Genomic DNA, 19,873 nt, shown 5'->3' on the forward strand with positions numbered 1-19,873 from the left:
AATACATAGAGACTGGATTAGGTCATTAATACATCAATGGGACCAGTCTGCTAATCAAGCTAGCTGATTGGTTAGCCAATTACCAAATAATAACAAACATTATAAAACCAATATCAGACTTTTAACAAGTTGTGAAGATTTTTTTTTTTTTTTTTTTTTTAATTTGGATGATTTTTGACCCTTGAATAATCTCCACGGGACCATTCCTGGTCAAATAAAGGTCATACAAAAATAAATAAAAGAAAAAGTGAAGTGGAACTATCACATTAAAAGCCTTGTTTTTCAGTAATATAACAGCAGACTGAATTCAGACTTAAAGAGAGGCTTTTGCCCGAACATGTATGTATGGAGGCATTTTATGTTTAATTACCCCCTGAAAGTGTAGAAAGACAGTGAGTCCTGAGCTTGCTTAATAAATCTTCTTACTGTAACAAAAAAAAAAACCAAAACAGGATTAGTTATTCAATACAGTTGTCACTAAATGTTATCACAAGTATGACAAAAACCCTGCACTCCTCTTCCTTTGGGATCACGTGCAATCAAATAGCCAGGGTGGGCGTGCTTGCATTTAATCCCATAATAACCAGCAGCACTCCCTTTCATAGCATCTGGCACTATCCATTAATCAATACAGTAATAGTGCTGACTGCAGCTATCTCAGTCATCGAAGTGAAGGGGGGGGGCTAAAATGGGAAAAATGACCCTGCCTGTGTGTAATGCTGCTGCTTGCCTTCCTCTAAAATAAGCTCTCTCCTTGAAGTGAGGCTCAGACTGCTAATGAGCACTTGTGAAGGGATGCCAGTGTCACAAATGATGTGGCACATAATCTTTATAGCTCGCCATCTTTACTGTTTTCTTTGTCTTCATCCTTTTCTTCCTCTTTTTTTTTTTTTTCCCTTCCTTTCTTCTATCTCACCCTCTGACTGTGCTTTGTTCTGTCTGAAGGCATTCTTGTCCGGCCTCCTGCCCGAGCTGCCATCAAGATGTCCTCAGCATTTTCCCCGACACCCCACACAATTCCATTCTTCTGTTTCCTTTTCTTCTGCTCCGAGGAGTCCTTCTGGTATTTATATCTCAAAGTGGAGCTGCTCAGCACACAGACAATGGACGGGGGGGACACACGCTGCGTTATCGGATAATGGTTATAAAACAACCTTTTGATCAGGTTTTGGATAATAATTTGTGGGACTCTGCATTGAACCCGTGATTTGCATGTGGGAGCAGCTGCTGACAAAAGCACATAACTCGCCAATCCTCAAGATGCTCCAAAGAGATACAAGCAGGCCGAACTTTCCCACATGCTTGGAAACACAAACAGACATGACAGCTTTATTTATGGCTCAGTATTTTTAAATTGGTTCCATTACCAAGGATATGTGATAACAAGTTTCCAACATTATTTATATTTTGGTATTTTTTTGGACCTCTTTCTATCACTGAAGAGAACTGTTTCTAATTTCCAGTTAAAGTCCGAAAGACAAAATTACTGAATTACTCGTTGGCCATGTTAGCACCATAACTACTTTGTTCCAGACTGAACTATCTCATCCATCCATCCAATATTGCAAACAACTGGATAAGAGAGTCATGACATTTAATTGCCCATGAGATGCACGCGAATGTGCGATGGTGCAAACGTCTCGATAACATTTCACCTGTTGCCGTCGGGTCAAACATTATATTTGTCTGACACTTTTGTTGATGGCTGCTGGACATTGTGTTTAGTGCTAATTAGCAAAAGTTAGCATGTTAACTAAACTGTGATGAACATAAGGATTTTAACTGTCAAAACATGAGCGTGTTAACATGCTCACATTAAGTTTGAGCTTAAAGCACCACTGTACTTCAGCCTCACAGAGACTCATATGATTAACTTTTACTCATAAACATATGCTGAAAGGTGTAAGCTTTTTTTTTTTGTTTTTTTTTCCTTAAATACCCCGTTAGAGCAGCAGGGGGCAGAAAATGTTTGACACCAGAGGCTGGTTCATGATAGCAGCCAGCAATTATTTACCTTTCAGGAAATAAGTTAAAAATGTTGGCCTTTTTAATGTGGGTTTTTTTTTTCACGTTGTCTTAAATTTTTTTTGCTGGACTTCATTTGAATTAAATAGCCACCTCTGTCTCCGGCTCCTCCCATGTGATACTGCAGCTTATTTTGTTTTTTGTTTTTTACTTTTTCTGCAGTCCTTTTTCTTCTATTGTTAAATGGGTGATGATGGCCTGCTTCAACCTGTAATTAGCCTGAAAACCATCCAAAAAGTGTCTTTACACTGCAAACAAACCGAACCGTGGTTCAGTTAGATCTGGACCGAGACCACCTCTTTTGGTCGGACCGCATTTTGGGACATTGGTTTCGCCCTGTGGTCCCAGGCACCTTTCACACCGGTGTTTTATTTTTGTTAGGACCAATTGAAAAGTCTGAAGGTCTGGAATAAGCGAGGTATGTGAGAGTACCCTAAATTCAGCAGGCTTGGCTTGACATAGATTGGCGATGATGGTCAATAGCCCACATATTTTCAGTTGATCACCACTGACCTGTCTGACCTTTGTTTTTGCAGTTAAAATTAATTTAATGTAATTACCCCCCCCCCCCCCCCCCCGGCCTTTCAAAAGTAATTTAAGTATACTGATGTTGAACCTTATTTTCAACAATTTATACAAAAAACCTTTTTCATCAGTCAAAATCTGGGGACACTGATCTGAATAGTCTACCTTTCACCTTCCTTCTTGACCAAAACCACACTAACCCATCCCGACATTAACTCAAAAGTTCAAAAATGGGCTCCTGAAAACCTCGTCCATGTGTTTCACCTGTTTGTATAATTGGCTTGCAACTGTTAGGTTTATTGTGTGGAACAGTTGAGGTGACACACTGACAGCTGCACACAGATTGACCCAAGAGAAACAAAAATCAGCTGGTTAAAACAGCTGTGGGTGTAGTGCCCATTGTGGAGACAATGCAGAGAAGAAAAAAAAGGAAGAAATCTCTTCAGTTGTGTGAACTTTATGTTGAAAAATGCTCAAAAGAGTCACTAGTAGAAGTAAATTATAACGTGAATCAGTAAATGATGTGCTTTGTTGTAATCCTGCAATCGTCCTGATTATATCTCTTTTAGCATTGCTCTGTCACAGCACATACATTCTCCCACTCTCGCTTTTCAGAGGAGCTAAAGGTCTGTAATAAAGTTCCCCGGGTCACTGTACACATTTCTGCCCCTTTTGTCTCCCAGATTCTTTCCACATCGCTGCTACCAGAAGTGAGATGCCAGTGCTTTCAAGCTCAGAGTAAAAGAAGACTTTAGTCTCTTATCTGCTGGCTCTTTAACTTTCAACATCGAGCCTCAATTTGTCCCTCAAGTACGGAAGCACCTGCAGCAATGAGTGGCCACAGAAGGAGGCAGTTGGGACCGTGTGAATTCCACAGATAAAACAGTCTGCTGTCTTTTCACCCTCTCTCACTCTGTTCAATAGCCTCCAAGTATCCTGACAACCTTGCCTGGTATTTTGGCACAAGTCCCTTGAGTGTTGATGTCAGCTGAGAGAGAGGGGTGGGACGGGGAGCGTGAGGCGGAGGGGGGGGGGGGGGATTGGAGAGCCTGAAAGAGAGAGGGGAGGGGGAGGAGTGAGCGGGCTATTCAAGGCACTTGTCCTCTGTCTCCCTCTGAGCATAGAGGAGGGGGAGGCGCGCATGCATTGAGAGGACCACACTTGCACACACACACACACACACACACACACACACACACACACACACACACACACACACACACACACACACACACACACACATAGTAGTAGCTGCATTTTCACAGCCTGCTCTTCAGACTGACAGCAGCAAACGGAGTCGAGAGCCAGCACGATCGAGTGAGGGAGAAAGAGGATTGGGAACAAGGGAGGCATCCACAGAGGAGAGGAGACTTACACAGGATTTTTGTCTTGGGAGCCGTAAAAAGGAATCTCCCCCTGTGCTCTTCTTGAACTGAACTTGCTCTGCTAAAGGACCTGCACCCTGCTATGGCAGCCCTGGCGGGACACGGGGACATTGTTTCCCCCTCATCGCCTTCCTCGCATCGTTGGACTACCTTGATCTGGGCTCTGTTGACCCTCTTAAGTCAGGTCTGGTGCTTTAACCTGGATACTACTCACACACTGCACAAGTTGGGAGACCGTGGCACCTTTTTTGGCTTCTCTCTTGCACTTCACCAACAGCTTACCCCAGAGCCTCAGAGCTGGTGAGTGAGTGAATGCGGCACTCAGCTTGTCCTGTGTGTCCCGTATGTTTTTGACACCGTTTCAAATGTGTGATATCTTGTATCTTGCACCTACTCCTTATACAAAAAAAACCAACTAGAATTATCATTGTGGGGTCTTGAAATTAGAGTCCGATACAGTCAGCATTTCTGTGCTGCAGCTGTCCTTAGATTTGCCAAATCACTGCTACACTCATACCTGAAGTGAGTGCAGGAGTTTAAGCGTGCTGATGTGCCTCATGTACAGTGAGAGCAGCCTGAGCTGTGAGTGAAAAGACAATGATTTACAGTAAGTGGAGAGTAGATGAGAGTGGGGCTTGCTGAGTTAGCAGAAGGGTTTAATTTTGCTAAAAGGAACACATTTTTTTTTTTTTTTAAGTGATTTTCTTAAAGCAGTTCAGGTCTGATGATGAAGATCCTGGACTGACACACAGTCAGGTGTAGTTGTGATATTGACGTGTCCTTCAGTGTGTCGGGCTGTGTGTTTGTTCAGGAATGAGTTGTGAATGTGTGTTAGTTTTCCAATCCGCTGTTTGCCAGCAGCTGTTTGATGCGTCTTTCAGTGTGACCGGAACGCTCGATGTGTCTGTTCCCATCCTCCAGAACTCATGAATAAATTATAACAAATATAAAAGATAACTATCTTTGGAAATGTTTACCGGAGCACTAAAAATAAGCGACAGCCTTAATTCAGTTCTCCTGGACCTTGTGACTAATATTGAAGGAAGGGATGCAGTCATTTCCTTTGATTAGGTTGTCGATAGAACTGTCTGTAACATATTCAAGACATTTTGAAGATTTTTTTTTTTTTTTCAAGAGGCCTGTATTTTGTTTTCTAGTGCAAATTCCCTTGGCACCATTACAGCCATCATAGACACCCCTATAAACTAACAACTTGAACAAGTTTTGTTTTAAATTGTAGCACATGATACATTACTATAATCAGTGGTGGAGGAAGGATTCAGGTAATTTATTTGAGGTAAAAGTAGCACCTTTATGATATAAAAATCATAAATTGTGCAGAGTTAATATACAATATTTCCCTCTGAAATGTAGTGGAGTAGAAGAATAAAGTAGCACTAAATGGAAATACTAAAGTAGCTTAAACTAAAAGATTAAAAATGTTTTAATCTTAAGGGATGTAACTGACTGGATGTTCCTGTTTTGGAACCCCATATTTAACTATTGGCTCCTCAGTTTACCCAGACTGGAGTCATCCTGTCGCCTGGTAAGACCGGGGCGAATGACATCAGACAGAGTCAGGTCACCCCCTCTGAAAACCTGCTCGCTGTCTGGCAGTGTTCCTGGAACTTATTTTAAAAACTGACTATGAAATAAAGCATTCTATCACTCACTGCTGAGTAAACAAGAGGGAATACTCCTGAGAAGTTGTCCGTTAGTGCCAGGAGTCAATAAATGCCTGACCTGATGTGCTGATGCACCTACTGCGGAGAGTGGTATGGATAGTGCTGCTTCCAGTACGCAGTGACATCACTTTAGAATGATTTCATTCGTGATCCGATAAAAGTCTGATTAGATGACTGTTAGGGCTGCTGGGTCCCTGTCCCCTCTCTCCAAAAAACACTTGACCAGACACCAAAATTATAGTTTGTTTAATTAATCATTAACATTCAAGAAAACCCTTTTTAATTTTCTGCCATTTTTGAACCTTACAGTTTTTCAGATAATTTGATGTACTTTTAGATGGCTAACTCTAAGTAGTAGTAGTAGTAGTAGTAGTAGTAGTAGTATTTTCTCAGCCAATAAAGGAAAGCTTACAGCTTAAACTTGGCTACTTTGGGACAACAGAAACCATAAAAGAACACAACATTGCCATGTTATCCTGTTGATGAGTTGATTTGAGCAAAAAATAGATTTTACTTACCTGTTACAGAGCAACATTAGCATTTGTGTTTTTGGCCCAATAGCAAACGCGAGTCCTACATTCACTGTCTTTTAGCTCTGTTTTTGGTCTCCACCTCCTCCTGAGGGAAATATCTGACTGCTAAATGGTCCACTATAAGTTCACTAGTTGTTTGCTGTGTGTGTGTCTGCTGCTTGGTGATGCAAATGTCAAGGCTCTTTAGGCTTTTCACTTTTTACAGAAAGCAGCAAAGTTAAACAATGAGCTCAAAGTCAGTGTAGAGTTGCAGATTCAGGCAATAATTCCTGTTGGTTGAGCGTAACGAACGACCTTTTCACATTGTTTTCACATTTGCTAATTTATTAAAGTACTGATGTTTATTTTGGACAGTGATTCTGTCGAGAGAAATTAAACTGTAGTGGGTAAATATTGATTCTTTTATTTATTTATTGATTATTAGCCTAAAAAAAAGTCTAAATTGAAAATGTTGAGTTGAAAAATACTGATATTTGCCTATAAAATATCTACCTATAGAGAATTAAAAAAAACTCCCACAAGGTCCCTGAAGACCTGAATTCCAACAAGTCCTTCACATTAAAGACAAAAAAGTTGTTTGTCCCTGCCTTCTACTACAACACTGTGTTTATATCAGCAAGATACCATCATTTATTTGTGCCTTCCAAACTGCACATCTTACATCACTGGTAGTAAAGTTTTGATTTGGTTTGGTTTGAGGAAAATCATGATTTGGGTTAAAATAAGTACTTTGTTAAGGTCAGAAGACTTCTGTCATTTAAGTTACAAAAATAAACATGAAAACGAACAGCATTGACTGTCAGTAAGAAATGGGAAACCTTCTCGTGTTGAAACCCTACAGTTTGTTGTCATCATTACTGCAGCCAATAGACAGTGTATCACTTAATTTCAATTTCATTCTTCTTTGTGGGACAGTTTAGATTCCCGGGAAAAAAAGAAATCATATCACTACATTACTTGTAGGAGTTCAAAACATTTTGAGATAATGGTATTGCCCTTTCATTCACAGAAAATGTTTTATTCAGAGAGCAACATGGCAATTATCCTTCCTGTCTGAATAATACATTTCCATTAAGCTTCATGGTGGTGCCCTCTGTGTTGCTACAGTTCATATCTGGGAGTTTAGTTTCCATCTTGCTGCCATTATCATTTATGCCACTCTGATCTACTCTAGTCTTGAAACAATCTGCCTGAAACTTGTTGTAATTAGATGCTCTTGACTTATTTTCTTTTTGTATTATGAAGCTTTAGGTTACTGTCGCCTGTAGCCGTACTGTTTTACGCTCTTTTTGTGTTCAGTCACCTGATTCGATGGTGAAAATGATATTACCGCTTTGATGATCTGTCCTGTGCTTACTCATACTTGGATCACACAACCCATAATGTATAAGAGCTAATACAGATCAGCATAGTCATGCTGTAACCCTTCTGGAGTTTCACCAACTATGGCTTTGGAGTTGTAGATTTTATTGGAAGCACAAGGAAAAGTGTTGATCCCTGAAGCATAAGAAAAGATGAGTGTTTTTGTTCAAAGGCTGGTACTGTCTGTGAATGAGTGCCTTTTTTGTTCCATTTTACAGTATCTATTCAGTGCTGCCCCAAACCCCGACAACCCCTTTCTCAGTATGGCAGCAAAGGTCAAGGCAAAGGCCACCCATGTGACACGATGATCTCATATTGACTGATGTGCTGAAAGGAGATCCTGGTCAGTGCCATGTCTGGAGGAAGTAAAAGAATGACACACTCAGATGGGAATAAGAGCCTCGATCTGAAATCATGGACTTCTGTAAAACTTTATTTTGTTTCCTGGTTGTCCTGGCGGCGATGCCCCAAGCTGAACTGAAAGAGCTTCGTCTGCTGCCTCTGATGCAAGACAGAGATGAGAGGGTATTTGAGTCTGAGTTATGTGTGGGTCTGCTATTTATAATGCCATGAGAAGTGTTTCCGCTAATAGTTTACTGCCTGGTGAAGACAGGAAGCCTCCCTGAGTGTAATCCACCCCACTGCCAATCTTCCTAAATTCAGCCACGGCATGTTTTTACATTGTAATGAGTCTGTCAAACGATATAAACTCCAGATTAAAAAAAACATGAATCACCTTAAAAGACAATTGGTTGTAAGTGCAAATCTACTAATGTATGGATGAATGTTGTGTAGGTGCAAGATGGAGACTTAATATCCTTATTTTCACATTTTCTAATCCACTACTACCAAAGAAGAGTCAGCAGTGAAGTTAGCAGCTCTATGAGGCTGTACTCAGGCACACCAGTGCTTTGAGCTTGCTAATGCCAACAACAATGTGAGTGACACAGGTAACGTGCTGCTGTTTCACTGGTTTAGTGTGTTAGCATGCTAATAGTGCTAATTTTCACTATAACAGAGCACAGTTGAGGCTGACGGGAAGTACTGGACCAAACTTTTGACCGCTAGATGAAAATGTAAGGGCTCACCACCCTGATGGGAACATAAATGTCTGTAATTAATTTGATTGCAAGCCACCCATTACTTTACATTTCACACAAAACCAGCAATTCATTGTAATCAGTGAATTTATTAGAATTCATTGCCTAAGAACCAAGAAAAAAAAATCCATACATTAACTGGAAAGGTTCTCGGAGAGTGCATTTCTCTCCCAAGGCCAATAGTCCACTCTTGATGTGCAAGCCTACAACCGCAACCACATTTGTCTGTATATATTTCCCTGAACAATTAGAATGATTTCAAATCACGCTTGTGCCCAGATGACGCCTCCCAGCTGTTGTAAGGGTCCCCCTTTGAAACCACTGTCTCTAAGTGTTACATAATGACTGCTCGCTGTATTCAGTTTGAGCAGGTACATTTGTATCCCAGAGAATTACTGCTACCTGTGATTGTGGATTGTGATAGAGTCATAATTTTTCTAGAATTGCCTGTTTTGTCACTATATTGATCTTTACTACCATCTACTGGATTTTAAGATGAATGTCATTTAGGTGGCCAAATGCGGTATCTCGCAATGTGGATGCTAGTGAAAATTATATTCATGGTTGTGCCATGTGATCCATGCCAACATTTTATTTGTTCCTCCTTGGGCTGTATTTTCATAATTCTGATAACCAATAGACAAACAAAAAAACACACAGAAAACATATCCTTTTGTCAGACGTAATTAATACTAAAATATTTTGCTGGATATGTGAAAATACAACCTGATTCTACTTGTTGCTTGGTTCGAACAAAATCATGACAGCATGATATAGCATGAAGCTCTCCTCATACATCCATGTTTGGCTTCCTGCCACAGCAATGTAAATAATGCTGTACCCAACACTACTGGAAAGCATCCAGTTTTACACTTTCATGTCTTTAATCTCTGCCTCGTAATTCAATGTAAAGATTTCGCTCGGTTTCAGAGTGCTTTGATAAAGGCGGGGGAAGGCATTTCTCCTTTGCTGCTGCCTTATAGGTAGAAAATCATCTGTTATTGTTTCTTACTGAAAGCTCTGTAGCTGGCCTTAAAAGATATCTCTTGTGGTATCTATTTTGACCCCATTTGTGTTGTTTCAATTTATCAAAGTAATTTCTTTTTTCAAATTTTTTTTTTCTTTTCTTCAATTTGATTAGTTATTTCCCAAACTGTGGCTGTTTGCAGTGCACCCACACACCCGTGACAATATCGTTAGACTGTGATTTATCCGGCTGTCAGGCTGTTGATTCAGGAGACCTGGAACTGGCTGTGTTGCATTGCTGTCATAGGGAAAGTAAAATAGTCTAAGGTTGCAGGGACGTTCATGTTTACATGTAGACCCACTTTGGTGCCTTTGCAAGCAGGAACTCTCAGTCTACTGCCAGGGGGGTGACAGGTAGCCAATATAGCCCTAGACATCTTGTCTGGAGTTTGGTTTCACTGGCTGAGTAAGAATCTAAAACAGAGCTCTCTGAGGCTGAACAAATCCTCTCATTGAACTGGAGGCTTGATTAACACAGCTTAAAGAACAAGACGGGAGCATGGAGGAGAGTTTTTGGATCACTTCCAAAATCTTATGAGATAGCAGACGAAGTCAAGCACACAAAATAAGAAACTCTACGTGGTTCAGATTTGGATGTATGACATTTTGGGAAAAATGCATTCTTGCTGAGAGATAAGAGAAAATCGACACCAATCTCATATCTATACACAAAATATGAATCTAAAGACAGCAGGCTTAACCTCCACAAGTACTGGAATCAAGGAAAACACAGCTAGTCTCCCTCTTCCCCAAGGTAAGATCAGTCCACCTGCCACCATCTAAAGCTTTGTCGAAAACCAAGTTGCAGTAGTATAGCGTAATGTGAGGGTCTATTTCAGGGACATGTGCTGTGATCTGTTATTTAGTGAGCTTTTGGGGCGCAGACAGGCATATTTTGTTACCTCTAGCCAAGACCAAGCTACCTGTTTCCCCTCCGTTTCTAATCTTCGTGCCCAGACAGCTATCTGTCACTTCACATGTAGCATGCACAAATGAGGGTTGCATTGATAATTGTAAATACTGTAACTCATGGCGAGAAATTGTACTTGCACTGTCTAAACGCTTCCATTAAGTCTTTTGTTTTCAGTTATAACCTTTATTGTACTTTTTTTATTTTGCTATTCTGAGCCAAACCCAACATCCTCTGTACCTTCCAGTGCCATTCCTTTTATAATACATACATTAATGTATTTAAATGGGGTCCAACAGAACTGCTTCACACATTCATAACACAAGGAAGAAATTCTGGGTAAAAATCTGCATTACAATAGCCAGATAAAAGCTGCTTTTTCACCCCCAGCTTAAGAGTTCAGAATGAACCTTCCCCCTTCCCCCCCAATTCGATTCATGATTTTTCTCCTGTTCACTTTCATCGTCCTTTTCAGTTTGTCCCACAGTAACTCTCTTCCTAAATCTCCGAGAGGCCATTCATGTGAAAGCCTAGTAAAGTTAGGAACTGTTGGAGTGCTTATTTATATGAGAGATGAAAAAGAACAAAGTGGATATTGCACGGGCTTTACACACACACACACACACACACACACACACACACACACACACACACGATTAATGCCCTTTTCTGCCTCCCACTTACTCTCTGTCTATTTAGCATTGTCCTATTCCTCTACTGGGTTGCCTGGTCTTGGACAAAAGCTTGGTGGGAAGCAACGCTGCCTGGCTGAGAGCTTTCAGGAATATTACTTTTACGGACCACGTGCTCAATGAAAGCGCAGACACAATCTGCAGAGTCAGGAGGAAACATACAACTTGGATCTGATGGAGGTGCAGAAAATATGCTCAGTGTTGGTGAAGCAAGAGCTGATTTTGCATCTGCTCTTCCTAGATAGTTTGTAGAAATACTGGGCATACATGAGAATGTCAAGTTTACTGGCATTATCAGCACACGTAATCCTCAGCTTTGGTGTTAATGAATTATGTTTGACTCCCTGATCGCCGTCCATGTTTTTTTTAGGAAAAAAACTGAGCATTACCTTGAGTCGACTCAGGCAATCGCCTCTGAATATCGTATGATCTGTGCATGGGGGAGGTGTAGTGGGTCTGAATGGGAGCTGCAAGGATGAATAAATCATTGCTGGCCTCGCTTTTGATTAAATGTGTGTCCACGCTTATGTGTGTGTGTGTGTGTGTGTGTAGAGGCACTTGGGTTTACTCCGATAAAGACACAGTGTAATCAATTAGCTGATGGCAGCTCTATTGGGAACTGATACTCAAGTGAATTCTGAAAGACTATGAAAAGCAGACAAGAACAGGAAATTACAAGCAGTGGAGGTGTTTTGTTGTATTTCTTAATATAGATTTTGTGTTTGATTCTTAATGATATTCTTTGTATTCAAACAGTTAGATTACGTGTATAAATCGTAGAATAGATGTCCTTAGCATTATCACGGTCACTTGCATCTTTTCCAATTTCCTTTAAGTGGTATTGGTTTGAAATGATCGATATGAATCTTTACATGTGATGTCATTGTTAGTAGCCTATCTTGTGTCAGGTTTAAATGAATTGCTGAATGCACCAGGTCTTGCATTCTGTAAATGACAGGTGTAAGTGTTAACTAACATTAGCATAATATATGACCTGTTCATGCTGAAGAGTGAAAGAGATAATATAAAATTAAACTTCAAATATTTGTTTAACAAAAATAATGTAAACTGTGAACATTTGACGTTGCATATCTTAAAAAAAAAAAGCCAAATACTGTACCTAAAGTTACGCATGTGTAACTTTACAGTGAAGTGCCAATAACATGCTAAATGCTAGTCACACTAAAACACCGTGGAATCTGATTTAGTAAATCATAGTTTGAAACTAGCAAGTAGTTTTCAACTATTCATTTATGAATAGCTGGTTCAACCAAGGACTTACATTGAAGAAATACATAATGATTCAGCTCTGCAGTGATGCACTTGAAGAATATTTCTCCGTTGTTCCCGAAAACAGAAAAACAAATACATTCAACACGATACCAATGCAATTGCTTGTTGCAACACAATTTTGGCAGGTAGGCCTACATTTAGGAAAAAACTCAGAAGTACACCGTGCTTTAGAGTTTGTTCATTTTTTGAATCTAAATTTAATTAAGTCTATGCTGATGGACGTTAAGTAAACCCATTAGACGTAGCATGTGTGTCTGAAAGGGAACATAGTTGTCAACCTGAAAATATGGCTGCCAGTCTTTTAAAATATGTATTACCATTTTTGCTGGGGATGAGGCACCAGGTTTTTATCTTAATAATGTAAAATCTGCACAGCGGCAGATATGACGTGAATGGTAAAGAAGCAATTAGCAGCAAGGCACTGTTTGTAATTTAAATTCTGTAATTATCTCTCACACACATACAAGCATACGCAGAACGTGGTGAAATTATGGTGAAGATAAGTTAATCAATACGTTTGTCTGCAATAGACTGGTGATCTGCAGCGTGTTTCCCTGTTTAGTCCAGCTCCCAGAACGATGGACATGGATAGATGGCTTATGCACAAGACCATAACTCTCCAAAAACCTGTTGCACAGAATGTCAAAAAATTAAAACTGTTAGGAAAAGAATAACAGATAAGATAACTGTAGACAGACAGATCAATAGATGGATGAGTGGGTATGGGGCAGAACAAGGGAGTAGGTGAAAAGGAACAGCAGAGGGATTGTGTAGGGGCTGTGTCCTCTTTACACTTCGGATCTGAGGGCCAATCATTACCCTATCAGTGCTTGAAAATGGCCGTTCACTTATTGATCAGCGGGGCAGGTGGTGAGCTTGGGGCTTGTTAAAGATGCATGTGCAGTGAGGATCTGGTTACCATTGTCCTCAAAAAGAAAAGTGTTTGAATTCTCCTTCTTTTGCAAGTCTATTTTCACTGCAGTGTTGAAGTATGAAGATTCTTTGAATGTTTTTTTGTTTTTTTAAATCAATGTGCCGCCCTTGTAATGTCCGTGAACAAATCTTTAAAGCAGGAAGTTGAGTCACATCTGTGGGCAGTGAACTGCCATATCCCAAAGGGGTTTTCAAAAACTAGCAGCTGTTTCTGTCTCTCTTTTTGCACTTTAATGTCCATTGCCCAACCCTTTCTTCCTCTGCCCAGCGTGGGACACAGTTGAGATGTTCAAAACGTGATGATTCACAGCTCAGTCACCTCATTCTCAGCTGTTGTTTTTGTCATCGGCAAAACTGAAAATTGGAAAACCGGAGTCAGGTGTGAAATCTGCATTTTCTTTTACTTTTATGTTTCTGATTGTCTCAGTCGACATTGCTGGACAGGCTGCAGTCAGTGTGTTGATCTGTAATTTACATAGTTGTTGCACAGCTGTCTGTTGTCTGCTGAGGATCTGCGTGTGTGAGTTTGTGAATAAACATTTGAGCCATTTGCACACTCATACCTCTATTAGCGTCTGCATGCTTGCACATGTTGCCCCTTGCGTGTGTGTGTGTGTGTGTGTATATATGTATTTGTGTATGTGTGTCTGGGTCAGAGGTCACAGTCTTTCCTCAGGGTAACAACAGAAGGCCTAAAGAGCCTCTGGCCCCCATGCTGATCCTCTAGAGCCACTGTCTATAGAGCCATGGTCTCACACTGCTCTGTGATGGACAGATGTTAAAAGGTGTGAACACACAGATTAGAAAGAGACCAACAGTGTGAAACTAAATATTGGAAATGTTTAGGGTGTATTTGATTCATCATTAAAAAAAAAAAATACAAAATTATCCCTTGAAAACCCACGTCTGGGGCATTCCAAGGCAGGGTTGAGTTTAACAGAGTCTGTTTCTACTGTCAGAAAATCTAATTTGTTCTTCAAATGGATTTTCACATTGAAATTACGAGTGAGAAAAAAAACTCCTATCCCCTTAAGGCCTTTATAAACTGAATTTGTGTGGCTGCCTCGTTACCGTCTGAAGTGCTTCCCGGTCTTTTCTCTCTCGTGTAATTTTTTCATCTGTTTTTCAAATTTTTTGGGGGGGGTTTGAATGCCAGAACATTCTCTCTATAAACAAAACTAAACATTCTGAATTCTCTTGAGGTTACAAAATGCCTTTCTGCAGATGTTTGTGTGTCTTCTATTAGTGTGTTTTGGTGCCTTTTACATATGGGCATGCTGCTATTGCCATGTGAACTATTTTCATCACCAATAGTAACAAAGAAAAGGCAGCCTTCTTTTTTAGGTTACTGTTATTTAAGTGTCTAAAATTGATTTTTGAAAAGAACTTCAGCCTGATAAAAGTTGTGGAATTTTGTCAACCCATAGAGGAGCATGTGATCCCTTGACACATGTCAAAATTGCTGAAAACAGAAAAACTTGCTGTATTGAGTCTTTTAAATAAGCTCAGATAGACCAACACTCATGCACAGCTCTTCTTGACAATGTTGTTTTGAATAGTGGTGACTGTACGTGTGTGATGCTATCATTCGATCCGGTTTTTCTGACGCTCTCACTGCCTGTGTGGGAGGCTGAACGCAGGGATGTGACTCCTGAAAGTGGGGGAGGAGTGAGGGAGGATGAGAGTGTGTGTGTGTGTGTGTGTGTGTGTGTGTGTGTGTGTGTGTGTGTGTGCGCATACGCGCACATGGAGAGGCGGAGGGATTGGTGGGGGAGGGGTGGATAGGTTCTCAGAGAGTGTTGGGGTCACTGCACATGCTCCCCTCACTGACCACATGGATGTGGGTGCGGTGTAATGAGTGTCTGTGTTGTTATTGTGATGATCAACGAAGAAAACAAGGATAACAACCGTTGAGCAATGGGTGGATTTTAATCAAAATCAAAGCAGATGTGCATTCATTTTAGGGGTTTCAACATTGGACTTCAATGTACATACATTTCATATTTTTCGATGAAAGCTGTTGTTGCCAAATTCACACTCATCAACAGAGGCTAAATATTTGTTTTTGACATATGACATAAGAAGACCACAGTAATTGGCAGACTGTATTTCTTAATGTTCCCTCTAGATAAAGAGTAGTTTCTCTTTGATAATGAATTATTTGATTCAGTAATGACTGACTGCTTGATGGGCTTTGTGAATTAATAGTTTGGTCTCCTCACTAATTCAGTATGATTTTTTTTTATGAGTAATAGTAGGTATTCATATTTATATTGAGTGCATGTTTTTCATTTTACCCTTCTTATTTGGCTATGTACTATATTCTTGGCATGTGTACCACAGCTCTGGGTTTTGCAGTGTCAGTCAGACAATCTATTGGTGGGTCCATCACTTAGACTGAAGTATCTCAGTAAATAATGGCTGAATTTCCATATTGTTTTGTATATTCATTCAAAGTTCTCAAATTACGTATACCACTGACTTTGGTTTGTGACCAAACCCTGCTAAACTAATGTCATTCCCATCAGCCTCAGCTGTGCTGCTAACAACCTAATCAGTACCTGCTTAACATCCTTATCTGAGGGTTGTCTTTGTGATGGTGATAGCATGCTAATTTTTGCATAACTAATAGCATTTCCGTGCTTGAGTACAGACTCGTTTTTAATCAGTTTGTCAGATTTGTAGGGGCCCAGGTGCTTTATCTAATCTGTGTGTGAAACCTGGCAATGTACTACACACACACACACACACACACACACACACACACACACGCATTCTGATAGTGGCTCTGTGTTGTCTGGGTTCATGTGGGTTTTCCACTAGACACCGTCAACATCACACTCAGCACCCTGATATCTTCTCCAGGGTCATTGTGCAGTACAGACAACATACCCACAACCACTCAGGTTACACACAACACGCACAGACATCTATGCCAAATGGGGATTTACTGGAAGATGAGCCTGGCAATGGTGGCTATAATCATACAATCTGAGTCAATCCGGAACAATGAAGTGAGCTAAGAAGTGGGTAAAGGGCAAATGAATGAATGTATTACTCAGCCACGATGATTTATCTGTGTCAGATTTGGGATGTGTGTGATTGTCTGTTTGCAGTTATTTCTCCTGTTCATATAGGCAGTTAAAAGAACATATTTCCCAACATGCTTCAATGGACGTGATGGGGGATTAAATAACTGGGGTTCTATGCAAAAAAAAGTTTGTGCACGTTTTTCTCAAATTCATATCAGGCTTCAACAGTCTGAGTTAATTCAATTAAATTAAATCTACATGTATATCTACGTTCATATCTTAACAACTACAGTTATATATTTTCTCCAGTAAGAATTATTTCAGTCTGACCCAGTTGAACAGATTAGTGGAATCAGACAAGTTGGGAGCTGTTCCAGTCTCTTTGCCATATTAATGGTGGTATAACAGATTACGAGACCTCCCAGCTTTATATCCAAACACCTGCCTGTGTGTGTGTGTGTGTGTGGGAGGGGGGGGGGAATCACCTTTACTGCTGCTTACTACCTTTACCTAAACATAAACCAGTTCCTCCTGGCATATATAGCTATATGTTTTTTTTTTTTTTTTTTTTTAATGTTGGCCACCAGTGATGAGCATCATCATCATCATCATTTCACATACACTGTCTTTGCATTGGGTGTCTCTTTTTGCTTCTTGCTCATTAAAAAGAGGGGAATCCTTCCTGACGCATGCACAGCTGCACCTCAACAGAAGTATTTGTCAGGCAGGAGAAGGCAGGAGCAGAAGATAGAAAGTTGAGCTGTCTGGCAGTCTGGGTGGTATCAGTGCCAGTGTGTGTGTCTTAATCAGTGGTGCAGTTTAACAAAGTACATTTAGTTAAGTGCAATTATACGATATTTGTATTGACTGATGGCTTTTGTACTTCACTACAATTCAGAAGGATACTGTGCTTTTAACTTCACTACATTTATCTGACAGACTAGTTACTTATCAGATTCAGATTATTAAACAGACTTGTGTAAACGACAAATGAGAACATTCAAGTCTATCTTGCTTTTCACCTTCAAACCGTCTTCTGTCCGTGGCTACTTCCCAGTGATTGGTGACTCCATTATGCCGTTTACAAATCTAGAATTGAAAGTGTGGGATGGATGAGAGGTAAAGTATGAACTGCCAACCTTAGTACTGCGCTAACACTTGCTGTGTTGTTGGATTAATTCTAATGCTGTGTTCGGGTTGTCCACTATTTAATGCTAACGGTTTGCACTTGCTCAGTTTGTGATTGGTGTGTTCCTCCTCCCTTGAGGTGGTCACACGGTGTTTCAAGTACATTTTTTTGAGTGATTCATCTACAAGGAATTATATTTTTGGTGAAACAAAACCCACAATTACACCCAATATTTCTACACACAGCTAGTATAGCAAAAAAAGAGGAGCGCTGCAGAAATATTGGATTACATTTTTTCCCTTCCTTTTGCACAAAAATCTAAAATTTTACATCAGAGGAAGCAAAGACAAGAACATTTGGGTGAAAGCGGCCATGAGACCTTAATTCATAGTCAGACTTAAAAACATCGCTTTTCCCAAGTTCACAGTGCTAGCAGTGTAAATCTTTACAGAACTTTAAAAGATTAGGAGTAAAACCTGTAAGTTAGACAATAGTACACTGTACATTCTTATGGTGTCAATTATTGATCAGACACATTCAGTAACATTGCAGATAAACAGAAATTAGGAAAGCTTTGTAATTTTCTCAATAAAACATAACCATTATGTGCCAAGTAGTGATGTGTCTGCTTGCCTGCTGTCACCTGTGTGTGTTCCTGATAAAGCTCAGTAGGAAAAGATGCACCTTTTAACCAGTTACATTTCCAGGAGCAGAGTGAAGCCAAAATTGTAAAATATATCTCGTCAACTATCCAGCACAGCAGTAACGAGTTGCTTTGCACCCACCACTTTTGTTTTGAGTGTCTCTGTGTGAACAGGCACATATGTCCACTTAGAGTTATTTTACAATGATCCATGCTTTACTTTCAGCTCGTTACACTATATTTAAAGGTGGAATACTTCCCGGCCTCTAATTTAAGTCTGTACATAACTCGGTAGATATGAGGAGAGCTGATGGTGGGAACTTTTCATACAGGCTTTACAGCCACACAACTGAGACACGTATTTTCATAGCTGACATCATATTTATAATTATATCAAAGCTGTAGGTACATTGTTGTTGCGCTAAATTTAGGATAGTTCTCTCTCTTTTGTTTTCCCTTATAATGTGCACTTCATTCTCCGCTCTCTCTTTGCCTCTGTTTCCCCACGTCTCGCTTCCATGCATATTCCATGGCTGATGGTGTTGGGAGGAATGTGGCCCAACATTCGGTTTTTAAATAGCATCCTAGCCTGAATCAGCCGCTCCTAATAAGGCAGAGGGCACTGACACTGGCCCCAAAATATCAGCAACCACCTCACTGAGAATAAAGCTTTTCCTTCACTTGATAGTAAAGGATGACCAGTGATAGCTGTTGTATGTCAGTGTCAACACGATACGCCACACGTAGATTTCACAGAGCTGTTGTCAATCAATTTTTTAAGACGAGATAACGCGACTGTATGTGGTCCCTGCAGGATTTTAAGAGTTTCACTTGAGCTGCAGATGTTTGTACTTTTAATGGTGTCTTAAAGATCATGTGAGGCTATTATTGTCTTTGACAGCAGGTATTGAAATTAGTCTTCCCTACATTTTCCTGTAGGCTCCTGGTGGGGGCGCCGCAGGCAGCGGGGCAGGGCGCGCTCAGGGGCAGTCGGCCAGGAGCTCTGTTCAGGTGTCCAATCACACCAGAGGAGTACGACTGTGAGAGGGTTGATATCGATGGAGAAGGTGAGTTTGTAGTGCAGCTGAAATGTTTCATTAATTTAATTGATTAGTTGACCAACAAAATAAAATTTTGATCATCAAAAATGTATCCAGGTTTCAAGATATGTTTGTTGTTCCTCTATTATTTCAAATTGAATACTTATGAGTTGGTCAGAGGGGAAAAAAAAAACCCACCCTAAAATATCAAGATGAGCATTTTTTTTTTTACTTATACTGTTGACCAAAGAATCAACCAATGAAGAACATAAATGCCAGATTATTCTATTCTGAAAATAAATCATTTGCTGCCCTAGTTTGAACAGCAGCAAATATGTTTTACTTGGACACCTAGTGCAAATATGCCTTTTTGCATTCATCAAGTAATTATGAAATCCATTATACCTCTGTACGAAAAAGGTTCTAACTAATGTTGACATTAAAACGTACTTCAACATTTTCATTGCTTCAGTGAAAAGTAAAATTTGTTGGATAAGTCATTGCATAACAAAGTGCTTACCGAGGCCACAGTCCTAATTGGTTTACAACATGGAAACCAT

General features: G+C 40.1%; 1 protein-coding gene across 5 annotated transcripts in view; it reads left to right on the forward strand.

Annotated features, from left to right (window-relative positions):
• Positions 1-3,726: 3,726 nt before the first annotated feature.
• itga7 (integrin, alpha 7) overlaps positions 3,727-19,873 on the forward strand; it is a 35,610-nt gene continuing 19,463 nt past the window's right edge. For 3 of the 5 annotated variants that reach the window (XM_069146558.1, XM_069146567.1, XM_069146577.1), the window contains exons 1-2: positions 3,728-4,235; positions 19,213-19,340. In XM_069146558.1, the coding sequence (XP_069002659.1) occupies positions 4,018-4,235; positions 19,213-19,340 (346 nt within the window). In that variant the 5' untranslated portion in view covers positions 3,728-4,017. Of the gene's footprint in view, positions 4,236-19,212; positions 19,341-19,873 lie in introns of all 5 variants that reach the window. The other 2 variants (XR_011178130.1, XM_069146586.1) reach the window with 2 other exon arrangements.

The sequence above is a fragment of the Embiotoca jacksoni genome, unplaced genomic scaffold (assembly GCF_022577435.1).
Source record: "Embiotoca jacksoni isolate LCO1_2020_lvr unplaced genomic scaffold, fEmbJac1.0.p SCAF_1, whole genome shotgun sequence".
NCBI classification, from domain to species: domain Eukaryota; kingdom Metazoa; phylum Chordata; class Actinopteri; family Embiotocidae; genus Embiotoca; species Embiotoca jacksoni.